Raw genomic sequence first — 15,832 nt, 5'->3', positions numbered from 1 at the left:
TAGACAATGTGGGTAATGAACTACTAGGCCTATGTGTATTTACTGTAGACAATGTGGGTGATGAACTACTAGGCCTATGTGTATTTATTGTAGACAATGTGGGTGATGAACTACTAGGCCTATATGTATTTACTGTAGACAATGTGGGTAATGAACTACTAGGCCTATACTACTAGGCCTATGTGTATTTACTGTAGACAATGTGGGTGATGAACTACTAGGCCTATGTGTATTTATTGTAGACAATGTGGGTGATGAACTACTAGGCCTATATGTATTTACTGTAGACAATGTGGGTGATGAACTACTAGGCCTATATGTATTTACTGTAGACAATGTGGGTGATGAACTACTAGGCCTATATGTATTTACTGTAGACAATGTGGGTGATGAACTACTAGGCCTATGTGTATTTACTGTAGACAATGTGGGTGATGAACTACTAGGCCTATATGTATTTACTGTAGACAATGTGGGTGATGAACTACTAGGCCTATATGTATTGGATCTGGTCTCATGTATTGTAGACAATGTGGGTGATGAACTACTAGGCCTATATGTATTTACTGTAGACAATGTGGGTGATGAACTACTAGGCCTATATGTATTGGATCTGGTCTCATGTATTGTAGACAATGTGGGTGATGAACTACTAGGCCTATATGTATTGGATCTGGTCTCATTTACTGTAGACAATGTGGGTGATGAACTACTAGGCCTATATGTATTGGATCTGGTCTCATTTACTGTAGACAATGTGGGTGATGAACTACTAGGCCTATATGTATTGGATCTGGTCTCATGTATTGTAGACAATGTGGGTGATGAACTACTAGGCCTATGTGTATTTACTGTAGACAATGTGGGTGATGAACTACTAGGCCTATATGTATTTATTGTAGACAATGTGGGTGATGAACTACTAGGCCTATATGTATTTACTGTAGACAATGTGGGTAATGAACTACTAGGCCTATGTGTATTTACTGTAGACAATGTGGGTGATGAACTACTAGGCCTATATGTATTTACTGTAGACAATGTGGGTGATGAACTACTAGGCCTATATGTATTTACTGTAAACAATGTGGGTGATGAACTACTAGGCCTATATGTATTGGATCTGGTCTCATGTATTGTAGACAATGTGGGTGATGAACTACTAGGCCTATATTGGGTGATATACTAGGCCTATATGTATTGGATCTGGTCTCATTTACTGTAGACAATGTGGGTGATGAACTACTAGGCCTATATGTATTGGATCTGGTCTCATGTATTGTAGACAATGTGGGTGATGAACTACTAGGCCTATATGTATTGGATCTGGTCTCATGTATTGTAGACAATGTGGGTGATGAACTACTAGGCCTATATGTATTTACTGTAGACAATGTGGGTGATGAACTACTAGGCCTATATGTATTTACTGTAGACAATGTGGGTGATGAACTACTAGGCCTATATGTATTTACTGTAGACAATGTGGGTGATGAACTACTAGGCCTATATGTATTGGATCTGGTCTCATGTATTGTAGACAATGTGGGTGATGAACTACTAGGCCTATATGTATTTACTGTAGACAATGTGGGTGATGAACTACTAGGCCTATATGTATTTACTGTAGACAATGTGGGTGATGAACTACTAGGCCTATATGTATTGGATCTGGTCTCATGTATTGTAGACAATGTGGGTGATGAACTACTAGGCCTATATGTATTGGATCTGGTCTCATGTACTGTAGACAATGTGGGTGATGAACTACTAGGCCTATATGTATTTACTGTAGACAATGTGGGTGATGAACTACTAGGCCTATATGTATTTACTGTAGACAATGTGGGTGATGAACTACTAGGCCTATATGTATTTACTGTAGACAATGTGGGTGATGAACTACTAGGCCTATATGTATTTACTGTAGACAATGTGGGTGATGAACTACTAGGCCTATATGTATTTACTGTAGACAATGTGGGTGATGAACTACTAGGCCTATATGTATTTACTGTAGACAATGTGGGTGATGAACTACTAGGCCTATATGTATTTAATGTAGACAATGTGGGTGATGAACTACTAGGCCTATATGTATTTACTGTAGACAATGTGGGTGATGAACTACTAGGCCTATATGTATTTACTGTAGACAATGTGGGTGATGAACTACTAGGCCTATATGTATTGGATCTGGTCTCATGTATTGTAGACAATGTGGGTGATGAACTACTAGGCCTATATGTATTGGATCTGGTCTCATGTACTGTAGACAATGTGGGTGATGAACTACTAGGCCTATGTGTATTTACTGTAGACAACAATGTGGGTGATGAACTACTAGGCCTATATGTATTTACTGTAGACAATGTGGGTGATGAACTACTAGGCCTATATGTATTTACTGTAAACAATGTGGGTGATGAACTACTAGGCCTATATGTATTTACTGTAGACAATGTGGGTGATGAACTACTAGGCCTATATGTATTTACTGTAGACAATGTGGGTGATGAACTACTATGCCTATATGTATTTACTGTAGACAATGTGGGTGATGAACTACTAGGCCTATATGTATTGGATCTGGTCTCATGTATTGTAGACAATGTGGGTGATGAACTACTAGGCCTATATGTATTTACTGTAGACAATGTGGGTGATGAACTACTAGGCCTATATGTATTTACTGTAGACAATGTGGGTGATGAACTACTAGGCCTATATGTATTTACTGTAGACAATGTGGGTGATGAACTACTAGGCCTATATGTATTTACTGTAGACAATGTGGGTGATGAACTACTAGGCCTATATGTATTGGATCTGGTCTCATGTATTGTAGACAATGTGGGTGATGAACTACTAGGCCTATATGTATTGGATCTGGTCTCATTTACTGTAGACAATGTGGGTGATGAACTACTAGGCCTATATGTATTGGATCTGGTCTCATGTATTGTAGACAATGTGGGTGATGAACTACTAGGCCTATATGTATTGGATCTGGTCTCATGTATTGTAGACAATGTGGGTGATGAACTACTAGGCCTATATGTATTTACTGTAGACAATGTGGGTGATGAACTACTAGGCCTATATGTATTTACTGTAGACAATGTGGGTGATGAACTACTAGGCCTATATGTATTGGATCTGGTCTCATGTATTGTAGACAATGTGGGTGATGAACTACTAGGCCTATATGTATTGGATCTGTATTGGATCTGGTCTCATGTACTGTAGACAATGTGGGTGATGAACTACTAGGCCTATATGTATTTACTGTAGACAATGTGGGTGATGAACTACTAGGCCTATATGTATTTACTGTAGACAATGTGGGTGATGAACTACTAGGCCTATATGTATTTACTGTAGACAATGTGGGTGATGAACTACTAGGCCTATATGTATTTACTGTAGACAATGTGGGTGATGAACTACTAGGCCTATATGTATTTACTGTAGACAATGTGGGTGATGAACTACTAGGCCTATATGTATTTACTGTAGACAATGTGGGTGATGAACTACTAGGCCTATATGTATTTAATGTAGACAATGTGGGTGATGAACTACTAGGCCTATATGTATTTACTGTAGACAATGTGGGTGATGAACTACTAGGCCTATATGTATTTACTGTAGACAATGTGGGTGATGAACTACTAGGCCTATATGTATTTACTGTAGACAATGTGGGTGATGAACTACTAGGCCTATATGTATTGGATCTGGTCTCATGTATTGTAGACAATGTGGGTGATGAACTACTAGGCCTATATGTATTGGATCTGGTCTCATGTACTGTAGACAATGTGGGTGATGAACTACTAGGCCTATGTGTATTTACTGTAGACAATGTGGGTGATGAACTACTAGGCCTATATGTATTTACTGTAGACAATGTGGGTGATGAACTACTAGGCCTATATGTATTTACTGTAGACAATGTGGGTGATGAACTACTAGGCCTATATGTATTTACTGTAGACAATGTGGGTGATGAACTACTAGGCCTATATGTATTTACTGTAGACAATGTGGGTGATGAACTACTAGGCCTATATGTATTTACTGTAGACAATGTGGGTGATGAACTACTAGGCCTATATGTATTGGATCTGGTCTCATGTATTGTAGACAATGTGGGTGATGAACTACTAGGCCTATATGTATTTACTGTAGACAATGTGGGTGATGAACTACTAGGCCTATATGTATTTACTGTAGACAATGTGGGTGATGAACTACTAGGCCTATATGTATTTACTGTAGACAATGTGGGTGATGAACTACTAGGCCTATATGTATTTACTGTAGACAATGTGGGTGATGAACTACTAGGCCTATATGTATTTACTGTAGACAATGTGGGTGATGAACTACTAGGCCTATATGTATTGGATCTGGTCTCATGTATTGTAGACAATGTGGGTGATGAACTACTAGGCCTATATGTATTTACTGTAGACAATGTGGGTGATGAACTACTAGGCCTATATGTATTGGATCTGGTCTCATGTACTGTAGACAATGTGGGTAATGAACTACTAGGCCTATATGTATTTACTGTAGACAATGTGGGTGATGAACTACTAGGCCTATATGTATTTACTGTAGACAATGTGGGTAATGAACTACTAGGCCTATATGTATTTATTGTAGACAATGTGGGTGATGAACTACTAGGCCTATATGTATTTACTGTAGACAATGTGGGTAATGAACTACTAGGCCTATATGTATTTACTGTAGACAATGTGGGTGATGAACTACTAGGCCTATATGTATTTACTGTAGACAATGTGGGTGATGAACTACTAGGCCTATATGTATTTATTGTAGACAATGTGGGTGATGAACTACTAGGCCTATATGTATTTATTGTAGACAATGTGGGTGATGAACTACTAGGCCTATATGTATTTATTGTAGACAATGTGGGTGATGAACTACTAGGCCTATGTGTATTTATTGTAGACAATGTGGGTAATGAACTACTAGGCCTATGTGTATTTACTGTAGACAATGTGGGTGATGAACTACTAGGCCTATGTGTATTTACTGTAGACAATGTGGGTGATGAACTACTAGGCCTATGTGTATTTATTGTAGACAATGTGGGTAATGAACTACTAGGCCTATATGTATTTACTGTAGACAATGTGGGTGATGAACTACTAGGCCTATATGTATTGGATCTGGTCTCATTTATTGTAGACAATGTGGGTAATGAACTACTAGGCCTATATGTATTTACTGTAGACAATGTGGGTAATGAACTACTAGGCCTATATGTATTTACTGTAGACAATGTGGGTAATGAACTACTAGGCCTATATGTATTTATTGTAGACAATGTGGGTAATGAACTACTAGGCCTATGTGTATTTATTGTAGACAATGTGGGTGATGAACTACTAGGCCTATGTGTATTTACTGTAGACAATGTGGGTGATGAACTACTAGGCCTATGTGTATTTATTGTAGACAATGTGGGTAATGAACTACTAGGCCTATATGTATTTATTGTAGGCACAGATCCTAGTTTAACCCGTGAAACTGGACACTAAGTTTAGTTAATGTACAAACCTGTAACTCATACAGGTTACAATAGAATGAAAAAAAAGAGTCTGTGATGTTAAAACAGGAAATATCCTTAAAAACGGACTAACACTCGAATCAATAAACCGCTATTTCTCAGACGGACATGCGGTTTTAAATATATGAAACACTTCGGTTCTACGGAAATGGATAATCTAAACAATAAAATATAAGTAATGTTTGATTTCAATTATCAAAAACGGTTCTAATAGTGAAAAATATGCTGTAGTGTTTAAAAACTCGGCTCTGTCCCTTTAACTGCAGTTCACATTCTATTTAATGTTAAACCAAATCAATACAGAGATGTGAACAATCCAAATTCGGCATTATGCCGAGGGTATATGAAATGATTCGGGTGAATTACGAAGTATGCCGCAAACTAATTTCAATATAAAATTTGTTTCAAGACGAAAAAAAAGAGAAGAAAAACCGTGATGGTATAGCCATAAAATCTGTTTATACTAGTATACAATCCAGAGTTTATTACTGCACTTTTCCCCCTGTTTGGTACTACAAACACCAGGATGACCAGAAACACTTAGGTTGTACGGAAATGGATAATCTAAAGAATAAAATATAAGTAATGTTTGATTTCAGTGATCATAAATGGCTCCAATAGTGAAAAATATGCTGTAGTGTTTAAAAACTAGGCTCTGTCCCTTTAACTGCAGTTCACATTCTATTTAATGTTAAACCAAATCAATACTGAGATGGTGAACAGTCCAAAGTTTAGGTTTAAAGCTGCTGACCCTAGACATTAGCTAGTATAAACTAGTTTTTACTATTACAGTAATTTTACCATTAACGTACACATTAATTACAATTATCAACTCATGTGTCTTTGGTTATTCTGATGTTTACATTAGCTCAAAATTAATTTTAAACAAAACAAAAGGTGCATCCCTTGGAAACTAGGTTCAACAGTTGTTATTAAATGAATGTGAATTACAGTTAAGTCGGGAAGTATATTTGTGATATTAAATTCATAAAAATCTGATATGAAAATAAACAACTTTTAAAAGCCTTCACATTTATCATGGGTTTTTTTACAAGAGAAAAACTGAGTTTGTCTGCACACATCAGACAAAATTCATCCAAAATGTTACCAATATTTTTGTTCAACTAAAACAGTAGTGATTGGAATTGGTTGGATTTCATCATTGATCATCGGTTATAATCAGCTGGCACCAACCGATCAACTTTCGATTACACAATTGGTTAGAATTCCATGACCATAAGAAGGCTTTGAATTATAAGGACCATGTACCTATTGTCGTGTGAACCCTGCAAATGGCTACTTGTACCTTTATTAACTATTTAATGTAATGTTTCTTTATGTACACATGAAAACAAACCCAAACCACTGAATATTGCCATCTATTCTATCATCTAAACTGGAGGAACAGATACAGTTAACATTTTCCTACACAAGCGATTATGGATTTTTATAATCGATCATCACATCGTAAGAGCCAATCCGATCAATTTTTTTATTATAATTGATCATTGGAACACCACTATAAAACAGTAATAATGTAATCCTAACTCGATCATACCAGTTGATGATCTTCTGAATAGGTCCTCCACCTTTGTTTTTGGATCCAAGCTCTTTTTGAACCATGTGAAAGGGATACAGTGTATCAATTGGAAACTCAATAAAGACTGGACCTGACAAAAAATAAACACTAAAATGACTGGACCTAGAAAGAAACAAGCCTTTAGAGTGCTAGAGCAATCGTCCACTACCGGACCCAACACATTTTTGTAGCCCCTTAGTTCACAGGCTATAACTCTGCCACAAATAAGTAAATCACCATGAAGATAACATTCATCTGTAAAAAAAATTGATAAAGCTATACAAAAAATTTCAGGCTATAGTTTCCTCTGGTTGGACTTTCATTGACAAGAAATCTATATTCTTTACCTTTCTATTTCTCTTTAGGAACTTTTAAGTCCTCATTTACTAAAGTTCCAATCAAAACCAATTCCACCTATTTAATTTTGATTAAAATGAATTTTGATCCCCCACCTCTTGATATAAACTGAAATAACACAACAGACTGTAGCTTCTGGCAGTTTAAACAGTTTGTAGTCTGTTTTTCAGTCACCAGACACTAGAAACTATTATGTAATGACACACCAGTATATATTATGTAAGCAAATTTCATTTAAATTTCATATTTTAATTACTGCTTACTGTATAGTAAACAAACAAGACTCAATGTATTGGAAGTATTGCATTCTGGGTAATAGCATTGCTTTATTCAGTACCTGGGGTTCCTGACTGAGCAATCTGCAGAGCCTTCTGAATTGTTGGCACAATGTCTCGAATCTTCTGAATGGATGCTGTGAACTTGCACAGTGGTTTGAATAATGACATCTGGTCAATGTCTTGCAGAGCACCTCGGCCCTGTCATATATAAAGGATATTACAGTCTCTGTCAAATATGATTTGTATCTCACAGAGTAATGTCAGTTTGCACAACGAGTGTGATATGACATTGCAGGCTTCACAATTCTGTAATCATTCATTTTAGTCTGAATTGCAAGTTTATATGTACCTATAACATATTATTAACATATTAATTAAAGTTTGATCAAATAAACTTGAACTATTTAGTTTGGAACTGCATATTCATCTTCAACATTATTATGGTTGAGAAAAATACATGAAATATTTTCCAGAATAATATGTCCATCGCTATATAACCGTAAATAAAATGTGTTGAGTGTGTCGTTGAATAAAACATTTCTTCTGTATTGTCAGAGACAAAAGATCTACCACTAATATTAGCAAGTGGTCATTCCATAGAACATTTTCAAACAGCTTGTTTTCAAACATTTTCAAACACCTCTAGAGCACATCGATTTATTAATCATCGGCTAATGGAGGTCAAACATTTCATCACTGTGGCATGAAGTCAGAGATAACCTGTTACAATTTTGTCTGCAGCAGCAAGGGATCTTTTAAATGCACATTCCAACAGATAGGACAGCACATCCTTCGATACAGCAGCCATGGGCCACTGGATGGGGGAAAACAATCAGACAACAGATCCATGAAGGGGATTCAATCCTTTCACTGAAGCACCTCACGAAAGTGCTTTACTAATTGAGTCCCGTTGAACATTTTGAAAAGTTAAACTTTGTTTTGTTTAATCATCGGCTATTGGACGTCAAACATTTGGCAATGTTGACATATAGTCTTAGAGAGGAAACATGCTACATTTTTCCATTAGTAGCAAGGTATCTTTTATATGCACCATCCCACAGACAGGATAGCCCATATCACAGCCTTTGATATACAGTCGTGGTGCACTGGCTGGAATGAGAAATAGCCCAATGGGGGCTACCAATGGGAATTGACCATGCATCGGGTGAAACATTTTCAAAGATGGCAAATTAAAGAGAGAATACATACCTTCAGTAAGGTGGCCGCTGCTCCACCAATGAGCAAGAGAGGTGACTCTGCCATCTGAGCATTTTTCACAGCAGTCACAGTGTTTGTCAGACCTAGAGAACAATTTTTATTACTAAAAAACAAATTAAATCAGAAGAATCCCAATTTAAATAAATGAGAGACTGATGAACTGAATTTTTGCACTGAATAAAAAAAAAAATGTAACTTATGGTATTTTTCTTCAGTTTGGCTTCTAATTAACAGATTATTTACCAAATGAGTCAACCACCACCTCCAAAACCCCCCCAAACCACTGTTTTGATTTCATTTCCCCCCTCTCAACCCAATCCGCCCCCTTGTGGATAGAGATTAAAAAAAACAAAACATTTTTATGGTGATTACAATTAGTTGGTCAAATTACAAGACTACACAATAATGTTATAATAGTCTACTATATAATACCCACCTGGACCGGCTGTTACTGCCGCCACACCGACTGTTCCCGATAACCTTGCTACAGCATCTGCAGCAAATACTGCTGATGCCTAAATGACAAAGGCAAAGGTCTTGGCATTATCAGAAAACACTTTTGCCAAAAATATTCTACATTACAATATTGAAATTTATGATTCTAAATACAAAGAATTTATGTGAAATTAATTTTGGTGATCTTTCTTTTCAGCTTTCAGCTTTTTTAGAAATTTGAGAATAAGGGAAAACAAAAAAATTTAAGCTTCATAACAAAACAAAACAAATCTTCTCAGGCTTCTTAAAACCCAACAACTAAACTGAACAATGATTGTATAGTAATCTGTACTTCCTTGAATGATATCGGAACCTCTACATTTCATAGTATACAATATATATATTTATCTGTTATAGTTTTTAAGTTATGACTTCAGTAGTGTCAATGTTTTTTAAAAAAATAGAGAAGTTTAAATTCATTAATTTGTCAAATAAAATAAAACCAACACTTCAACACTCTAAGAATTATTTCACTACCAAATAAATATAACATCTAATACATACATTATAGAGAAAAGTATTCATTATTGCAACAACAAAAAATTAACAACACTAAATTGAGAACTTACTTCATGTCTTGTGTCAACAACCCGGATTCCAAGTTTTTCACAGGCAACTAATATTGGAGATATGTGACCTCCAACTAATGTAAAAATATTTTTTATGCCATGTGCCTGAAATGTAACAAAATAAAATATATGTATTTAAAAATGAATGGACAAAATAAAAACAAATCTTTAAATTTGCAGTAATAAAAGAAGAAGTTTGTTTTGTTTAACGACACCACTGGAGCACATTAATTAATTAATCATTGGCTATTGGATGTCAAACATTTGATAATTCTGACACGTCGAAAACTCGCTACATTTTTCTTAATGCAGCAAGGGATCTTTTATATGCACCATTCTACAGACAGGATAGCACATACCACAGCCTTTGATATACCAGTCGTGGTGCACTGGTTGGAACGAGAAATAGTCCAATGGGCCACCGATGGGGATCGATCCCACACCAACCGCGCATTTTACCACAGAGCTACATCCCGCCCTTAATAAAATAAAGTAAACGTAGAGAAAATCATTGAATCATCTTCAGATGCTGATCACAGTGGATGCTTGGCTTCAGATGCTGATCACAGTGGATGCTTGGCTTCAGATGCTGATCACAGTGGATGCTTGGCTTCAGATGCTGATCACAGTGGATGCTTGGCTTCAGATGCTGATCACAGTGGATGCTTGGCTTCAGATGCTGATCACAGTAGATGCTTGGCTTCAACTGCTTCTTAAACACTTAAGTGCTAGATAATCCAGCAATGTTGTTTAACAAAAGTACACTTGCATATAGTTAGTTTTATGCTTTTAATTATTGGTCACATGAATATTTCTGGGATACTGCTTATTAATGTAGGTGCCCAACTTTCAGGGAACATTTTGTTTTCAAAATCTTGATTAGCAGTAGTTATAGTCTGGGTGAGCAAAACAATTTGCCAAATTGCCTATTAAACTTCAAAAATGGCCAGTTATTTTCTAAAAAACATAAATTACTACATGAAATTATTTCGCCAAACTAAATTAAAATTCATCGACTGCTTTCAAAATTCACTATTGACGAATTTGGCGAGTGCCAGAGCTAGCCCCGAGTCAGCTGAAAATTGATTAGCAACTACTGTTTAATGTACCGATCTCTGAAATCTGTGTTGTGAATCACGATGCGATACTGAACAAAATGTTCCCTGTATTTAAAGTTCCAGCCCCTCGCTAGAAACTGCTGCATCTGCCTATGAATTTACCTGCAATACCTCTGCAACTATTTCACCACCATGTCTCGCCGTCTTGTCATCTGCCTAAAAATGAGAAACACACATACACATATTAAAAAAGAAAGAAATGTTTTATTTAACGACACCTCAACTCATTGTATTTACGGTTATATGGCGTCAGACATACATACACATATCAAATGATGGAAAATATATTGATGAAAAGAAATAACGGATCACACATATAGCAACAAGAAATAATGACTGCATCAAAAATCAATTCATATTGTCAGAAGTTGACTGGGAACATATAGGCAGCACATTCAACACTACAGACATTCAATCCCACATTACAACTTGATATGAAATACAGACATTACTATGCTAGTAGTGAACTGAATTTGGTCTACAAATTGATGTGTTCCCTTATTTCTTTCCATCAGTATACATAACTATTTCTCCTAGGGTTTTCCCTAGCTTGCTTTAGCATGCTGATGGTGCGACAACATTACTCAGTAGTCTAGTGCCATTTTGCCTTAATCAGCACATTGCTGTTCTGAGATTAAACAAGCCTTTTTCAATAATTAATTCTACAACTGGCCTCAGAAAATGTATTATTAATTTATAAAATATACCTGTTATATAGTTTGCCATTCATTTATTATTATTAAAGCAAGTACATTACTTACATTCATGTTTATTTTAGTTAATATTTTGTCTTTAATGGAAAACAAGTGTCCTGAAAATGGTGAATTGCCCCAAAAGCATTTAGTATACCATGCCTTGCCAAAGTTCTAGGAAAACACTATCTTGTATCACCTAAACTACATTTAAATAACTTGGACAACAGTTCAAATACCATTTGCAGTCTTTTATCTATAAGACAGATGGCATTGTCCAGATATCACATATACTACAATTAGTGTTTTTTAATGCTTAATATACTGCAAAAACTAACTTCATTAAATGCCAGATACAAGGCTTGAAACGGCCTGTGGCCAGGTCACCAAATTCGACCAATGTCCTGTTTGGGCGACTTATATATTAAAAAAATAATGGCGTTAGTCACCCAAATAATATTATCTTCTTTAGAGCTATAACACTATTAATATTTGTATTCCACATTAAAATCTTGATTGTGGTTCGCTTACCATAATTTGCCAACATGCATTATTATTTTTTGACGAGTTTTGAACCCTGCAGATACATCATTTGAATGTTTTTGTTTGAAATATTCCAGATGGTACAAAATACATATTGGTCTAAGACATTTAAAATAAATTACTCTCATATATAGGGTTCAAGTTAGGCTAGTAAAACAGGGAGAAGTTACACATTAAGGCAGAAGTGAGGTTGGGTGATTTAAGACTGATTTAAGACATGAGACTGATTTAAGGATAATAGTATTTTTGTTTTTATTTCCGAAACGCTTTTACTTTTCTTTTTACGTCAAAGTTCTCAAACCAAACTGAAAATATTTGCAAAAAAAACATTTTGGTAAGAAGATGGAATGGACTATACATGTATGGATCAATATTCAATTTGTATTAAAACAGCATCTTTAACCAAATATTTTATATGGACTCATGCCATAAGTGGTAAAATTATATAACAAGTTTTGTTTGGATGTTTGTTTATTTTAATTTTACTTGTGGCCCACTACCTCAAGTCTCGTGCCTATGTACAGTCATTTACCATGTCCATCTAAATTAATTTAATTTGTGTACAAGTTTACAAGAACTGTGCTTTATTGTCAATCTCTGACCACAACGGTAAAACAATGCATTTTTGAAGCTTTTCATACAGTTGGTCACATGATCTCCTTTTACGTGACCAGCTAGTGACAGTCTGCCCCAAGTTCAACCAGCGAAATGTTCGCTAACGTTCATGAACTATTTGAATGGTTCCCGACGTGGCCCTTTGGTTTAACGTGAAGCGTATAAACCGGTCAAGCGTACGTTTTTCCGCTCAGTCTGGCTGAACACAGCCCAGCCGTCTCTGTAGTACTCAGTCGCAGACATAAAGTCTGTATCAATTAACTGAATGGCGTAACAAGGAGATTTTTGTGTATTGTCATTACAAAATTCCGAGAAGGTTTGCAGAGAAACAAAGAAGGCCTATTAATGATCTTTAAACCGGCTCCATTGTGGTTGAAAGCAATGAATCTTGAAAAGTCAGCAACATTATTTTTCACAAGTTATTTTTGTTTGCAATTTATTTATTCAGTTCCCATGTGTTTATAAAACAGTACGTAACAAATGAAGAATAGCAATAAAATATTGTGTTGTTCTCCAATGTATTATTAATAAATATAATTTGATGGAAATAACCGAGTCCACTGGCTGATTGCAAAATGTCGTCACGTGATCTTTGGACAAAATGGAGACGAAATGTACAGATACTTCCCAGGGAAAAAAAAAGCCCAAATCACTGTGATTTTTTTTTTGAAAGAAGGCGACTTAGAACTTCACTATGGATGAAAAGTTAGGCGAAGTTTAATATAAAAGCACAATTATTTCGCCAACGTCGCCCCCTTGCGTGATCCCTGATATGCATATGGCAAAATAATGTTTTATAAAAATGTAATTAAATGTGAGTACTCTTCCTGTGAACAGACTTGAGTCTTGTTGTTTCAGTGCTTGCTTGAGGTACTTGCGTTGTAGGATCAAACCACCTCGGTGGATCCATTCAACTGATTGGGTTTTTGTTTTCTTGTTTCAACCAGTGCACCACAACTTGTCACTTTTAATGTGCATCCATTAACAATTTATCATCTCCAAGAGCGTTTTATTGTCTCTGGTGTTACAAGTGATAGACCACGGAGTGACAGACCTAGGGTGACCACAACAAAACAAGATCGGCATATTGTTCATACCCATCTGGTTGATAGGTTACGTTCCACCAATGAAACAGCTCGGACAATTATTGATAACCACCAGAGGCACATCAGCGGTCAGACAGTTGAGCGGCAGCTTGCAGGAAGAAACCTTTGAAACAGGCGTTCAGCAAGAGGCCCCGTTCTGACACAACAACACTGCCTAGCTCGACTCCAATGGGCCCAAAATTATGTGACTTGGCATCATAGACATTGGCATACAATTCTCTTCTCAGATGAAAGCCGATTTTGCATTGATAACCAGGACGGATGTAGGCGAGTGTGGCACAGAGTTGGTGAAAGTTATGCTGAAAGATGTGTCATTGAGTGGAACTCATGGGGTGCACGGAGTGTCATGATATGGGGTGGAATTGGCTTCAGTCAGTGTGTGGGACCCATAATCTTCCAAACTGTTGGCCCAGGTAATGGAAATAGAGTAACGGCACAACGCTATATTTATCAAGTGCTCAGACCAGAAATTCTTCTATTTTTTCGTTGTCATGGAAACTATATTTTACAAGATAATGCCAGTCCACACACTGCTAGGATTACACAGAACTTTCTACAGCAGCACAACATCATCACCATGTCATGGCCATCTCTTAGCCCCAATCTCAAACAAATGCGCCCCCGACCAGCAACCCAAGCAGATTTGCAGCAGGTGATATGTGACGCATGGAGATCCCCCGAGAAATAGTAAACCGTCTGGTCCAATCCATGAACCGCAGATGCAGGGCTATCATCAGCGCAAATGGATGTCATACAGAATACTGACTATACCAAAATTAGGTCATTGAAATAGACAGTCAAAATGTATGTGAAATGTTCACTTTAACAGGTCTACACAAAAACTAATAGGATTTAAACAATAATATTAATTAAAAAATAAAGAAACCTTGATTAAATATTAAATGAATTAATATTCGTGTTTCTTTTGTTGTTCATTATATATATAGTCTGAGACTTGTTAGCTACAAATATGTCGTTAAACGCTCATTCATTCATTTTGTTAGCTACAAATAAAACCAGATCTGAATAATTTCTTTACTTTTTTCAAGAATCAATGCTATCAGCTATGTAATTTACTACAAGTTATTTATTTTTAAGCCGATTGTTTTCTAAATTGCACACAAAAATAGTAAAAATTATTTATTTATTTCTGCAACACTTTTACTTTTTTCCTACACCAAACCAAACTAAAATTATTTACAAAAAAACAATTTGGTAGGAGGACTATTATTATATAGTGACAGTCGTAGCCATGTACAATGATGTAGCCTAAATACTAATAGTAATACTAATAGTAAAACATTTTGTAGGTTCAAAGTTCACATAAAATATATTATACACTGCTGAAATCAGATAACAACCTTATGAAAAAGTTGATAAAAAATTCCCAATCGCTTTAGGAAAAATATAGTCCCAACCGCGGTTGCTGACACACCAAATGGAATGGCAAATGACAACCAATTTCTTTGCAACTCTGAAATATATTTCTCAAGAGACTCCATGCTTATTTTTGTGACCTTGACCCTTCGTCAATAAAAAAATAATACATTATTTATTTATATATTACATTCTAACAGTATTTTATTTCATATTCATACAACATAATTATACAATATACACGTAGGCCTATTATATTTTTAAATATTGTTTA

The 15,832-nt window shown here is 35.9% G+C and overlaps 1 protein-coding gene across 1 annotated transcript in view; it reads right to left on the bottom strand.

Annotated features, from left to right (window-relative positions):
• The window catches only part of LOC121381878 (2-hydroxyacyl-CoA lyase 2-like), a 32,831-nt gene extending 17,143 nt beyond the window's left edge, over positions 1-15,688 (bottom strand). Inside the window, exons 1-7 of the mRNA XM_041511267.1 lie at positions 15,543-15,688; positions 11,328-11,381; positions 10,108-10,212; positions 9,480-9,558; positions 9,035-9,126; positions 7,885-8,023; positions 7,170-7,281 (exon numbers count right to left, since the gene is read on the bottom strand). Of these exons, the coding sequence (XP_041367201.1) occupies positions 7,170-7,281; positions 7,885-8,023; positions 9,035-9,126; positions 9,480-9,558; positions 10,108-10,212; positions 11,328-11,381; positions 15,543-15,683 (722 nt within the window). The 5' untranslated portion in view covers positions 15,684-15,688. The remainder of the gene's footprint in view (positions 1-7,169; positions 7,282-7,884; positions 8,024-9,034; positions 9,127-9,479; positions 9,559-10,107; positions 10,213-11,327; positions 11,382-15,542) is intronic.
• Between the last annotated feature and the right edge of the window lie 144 nt (positions 15,689-15,832).

Source organism: Gigantopelta aegis, chromosome 9 (assembly GCF_016097555.1).
Source record: "Gigantopelta aegis isolate Gae_Host chromosome 9, Gae_host_genome, whole genome shotgun sequence".
Classification (NCBI taxonomy): Eukaryota; Metazoa; Mollusca; class Gastropoda; order Neomphalida; family Peltospiridae; genus Gigantopelta; species Gigantopelta aegis.
Note: the sequence above shows the minus strand (reverse complement) of the source record. Positions and strands in the feature narration are given on the sequence as shown.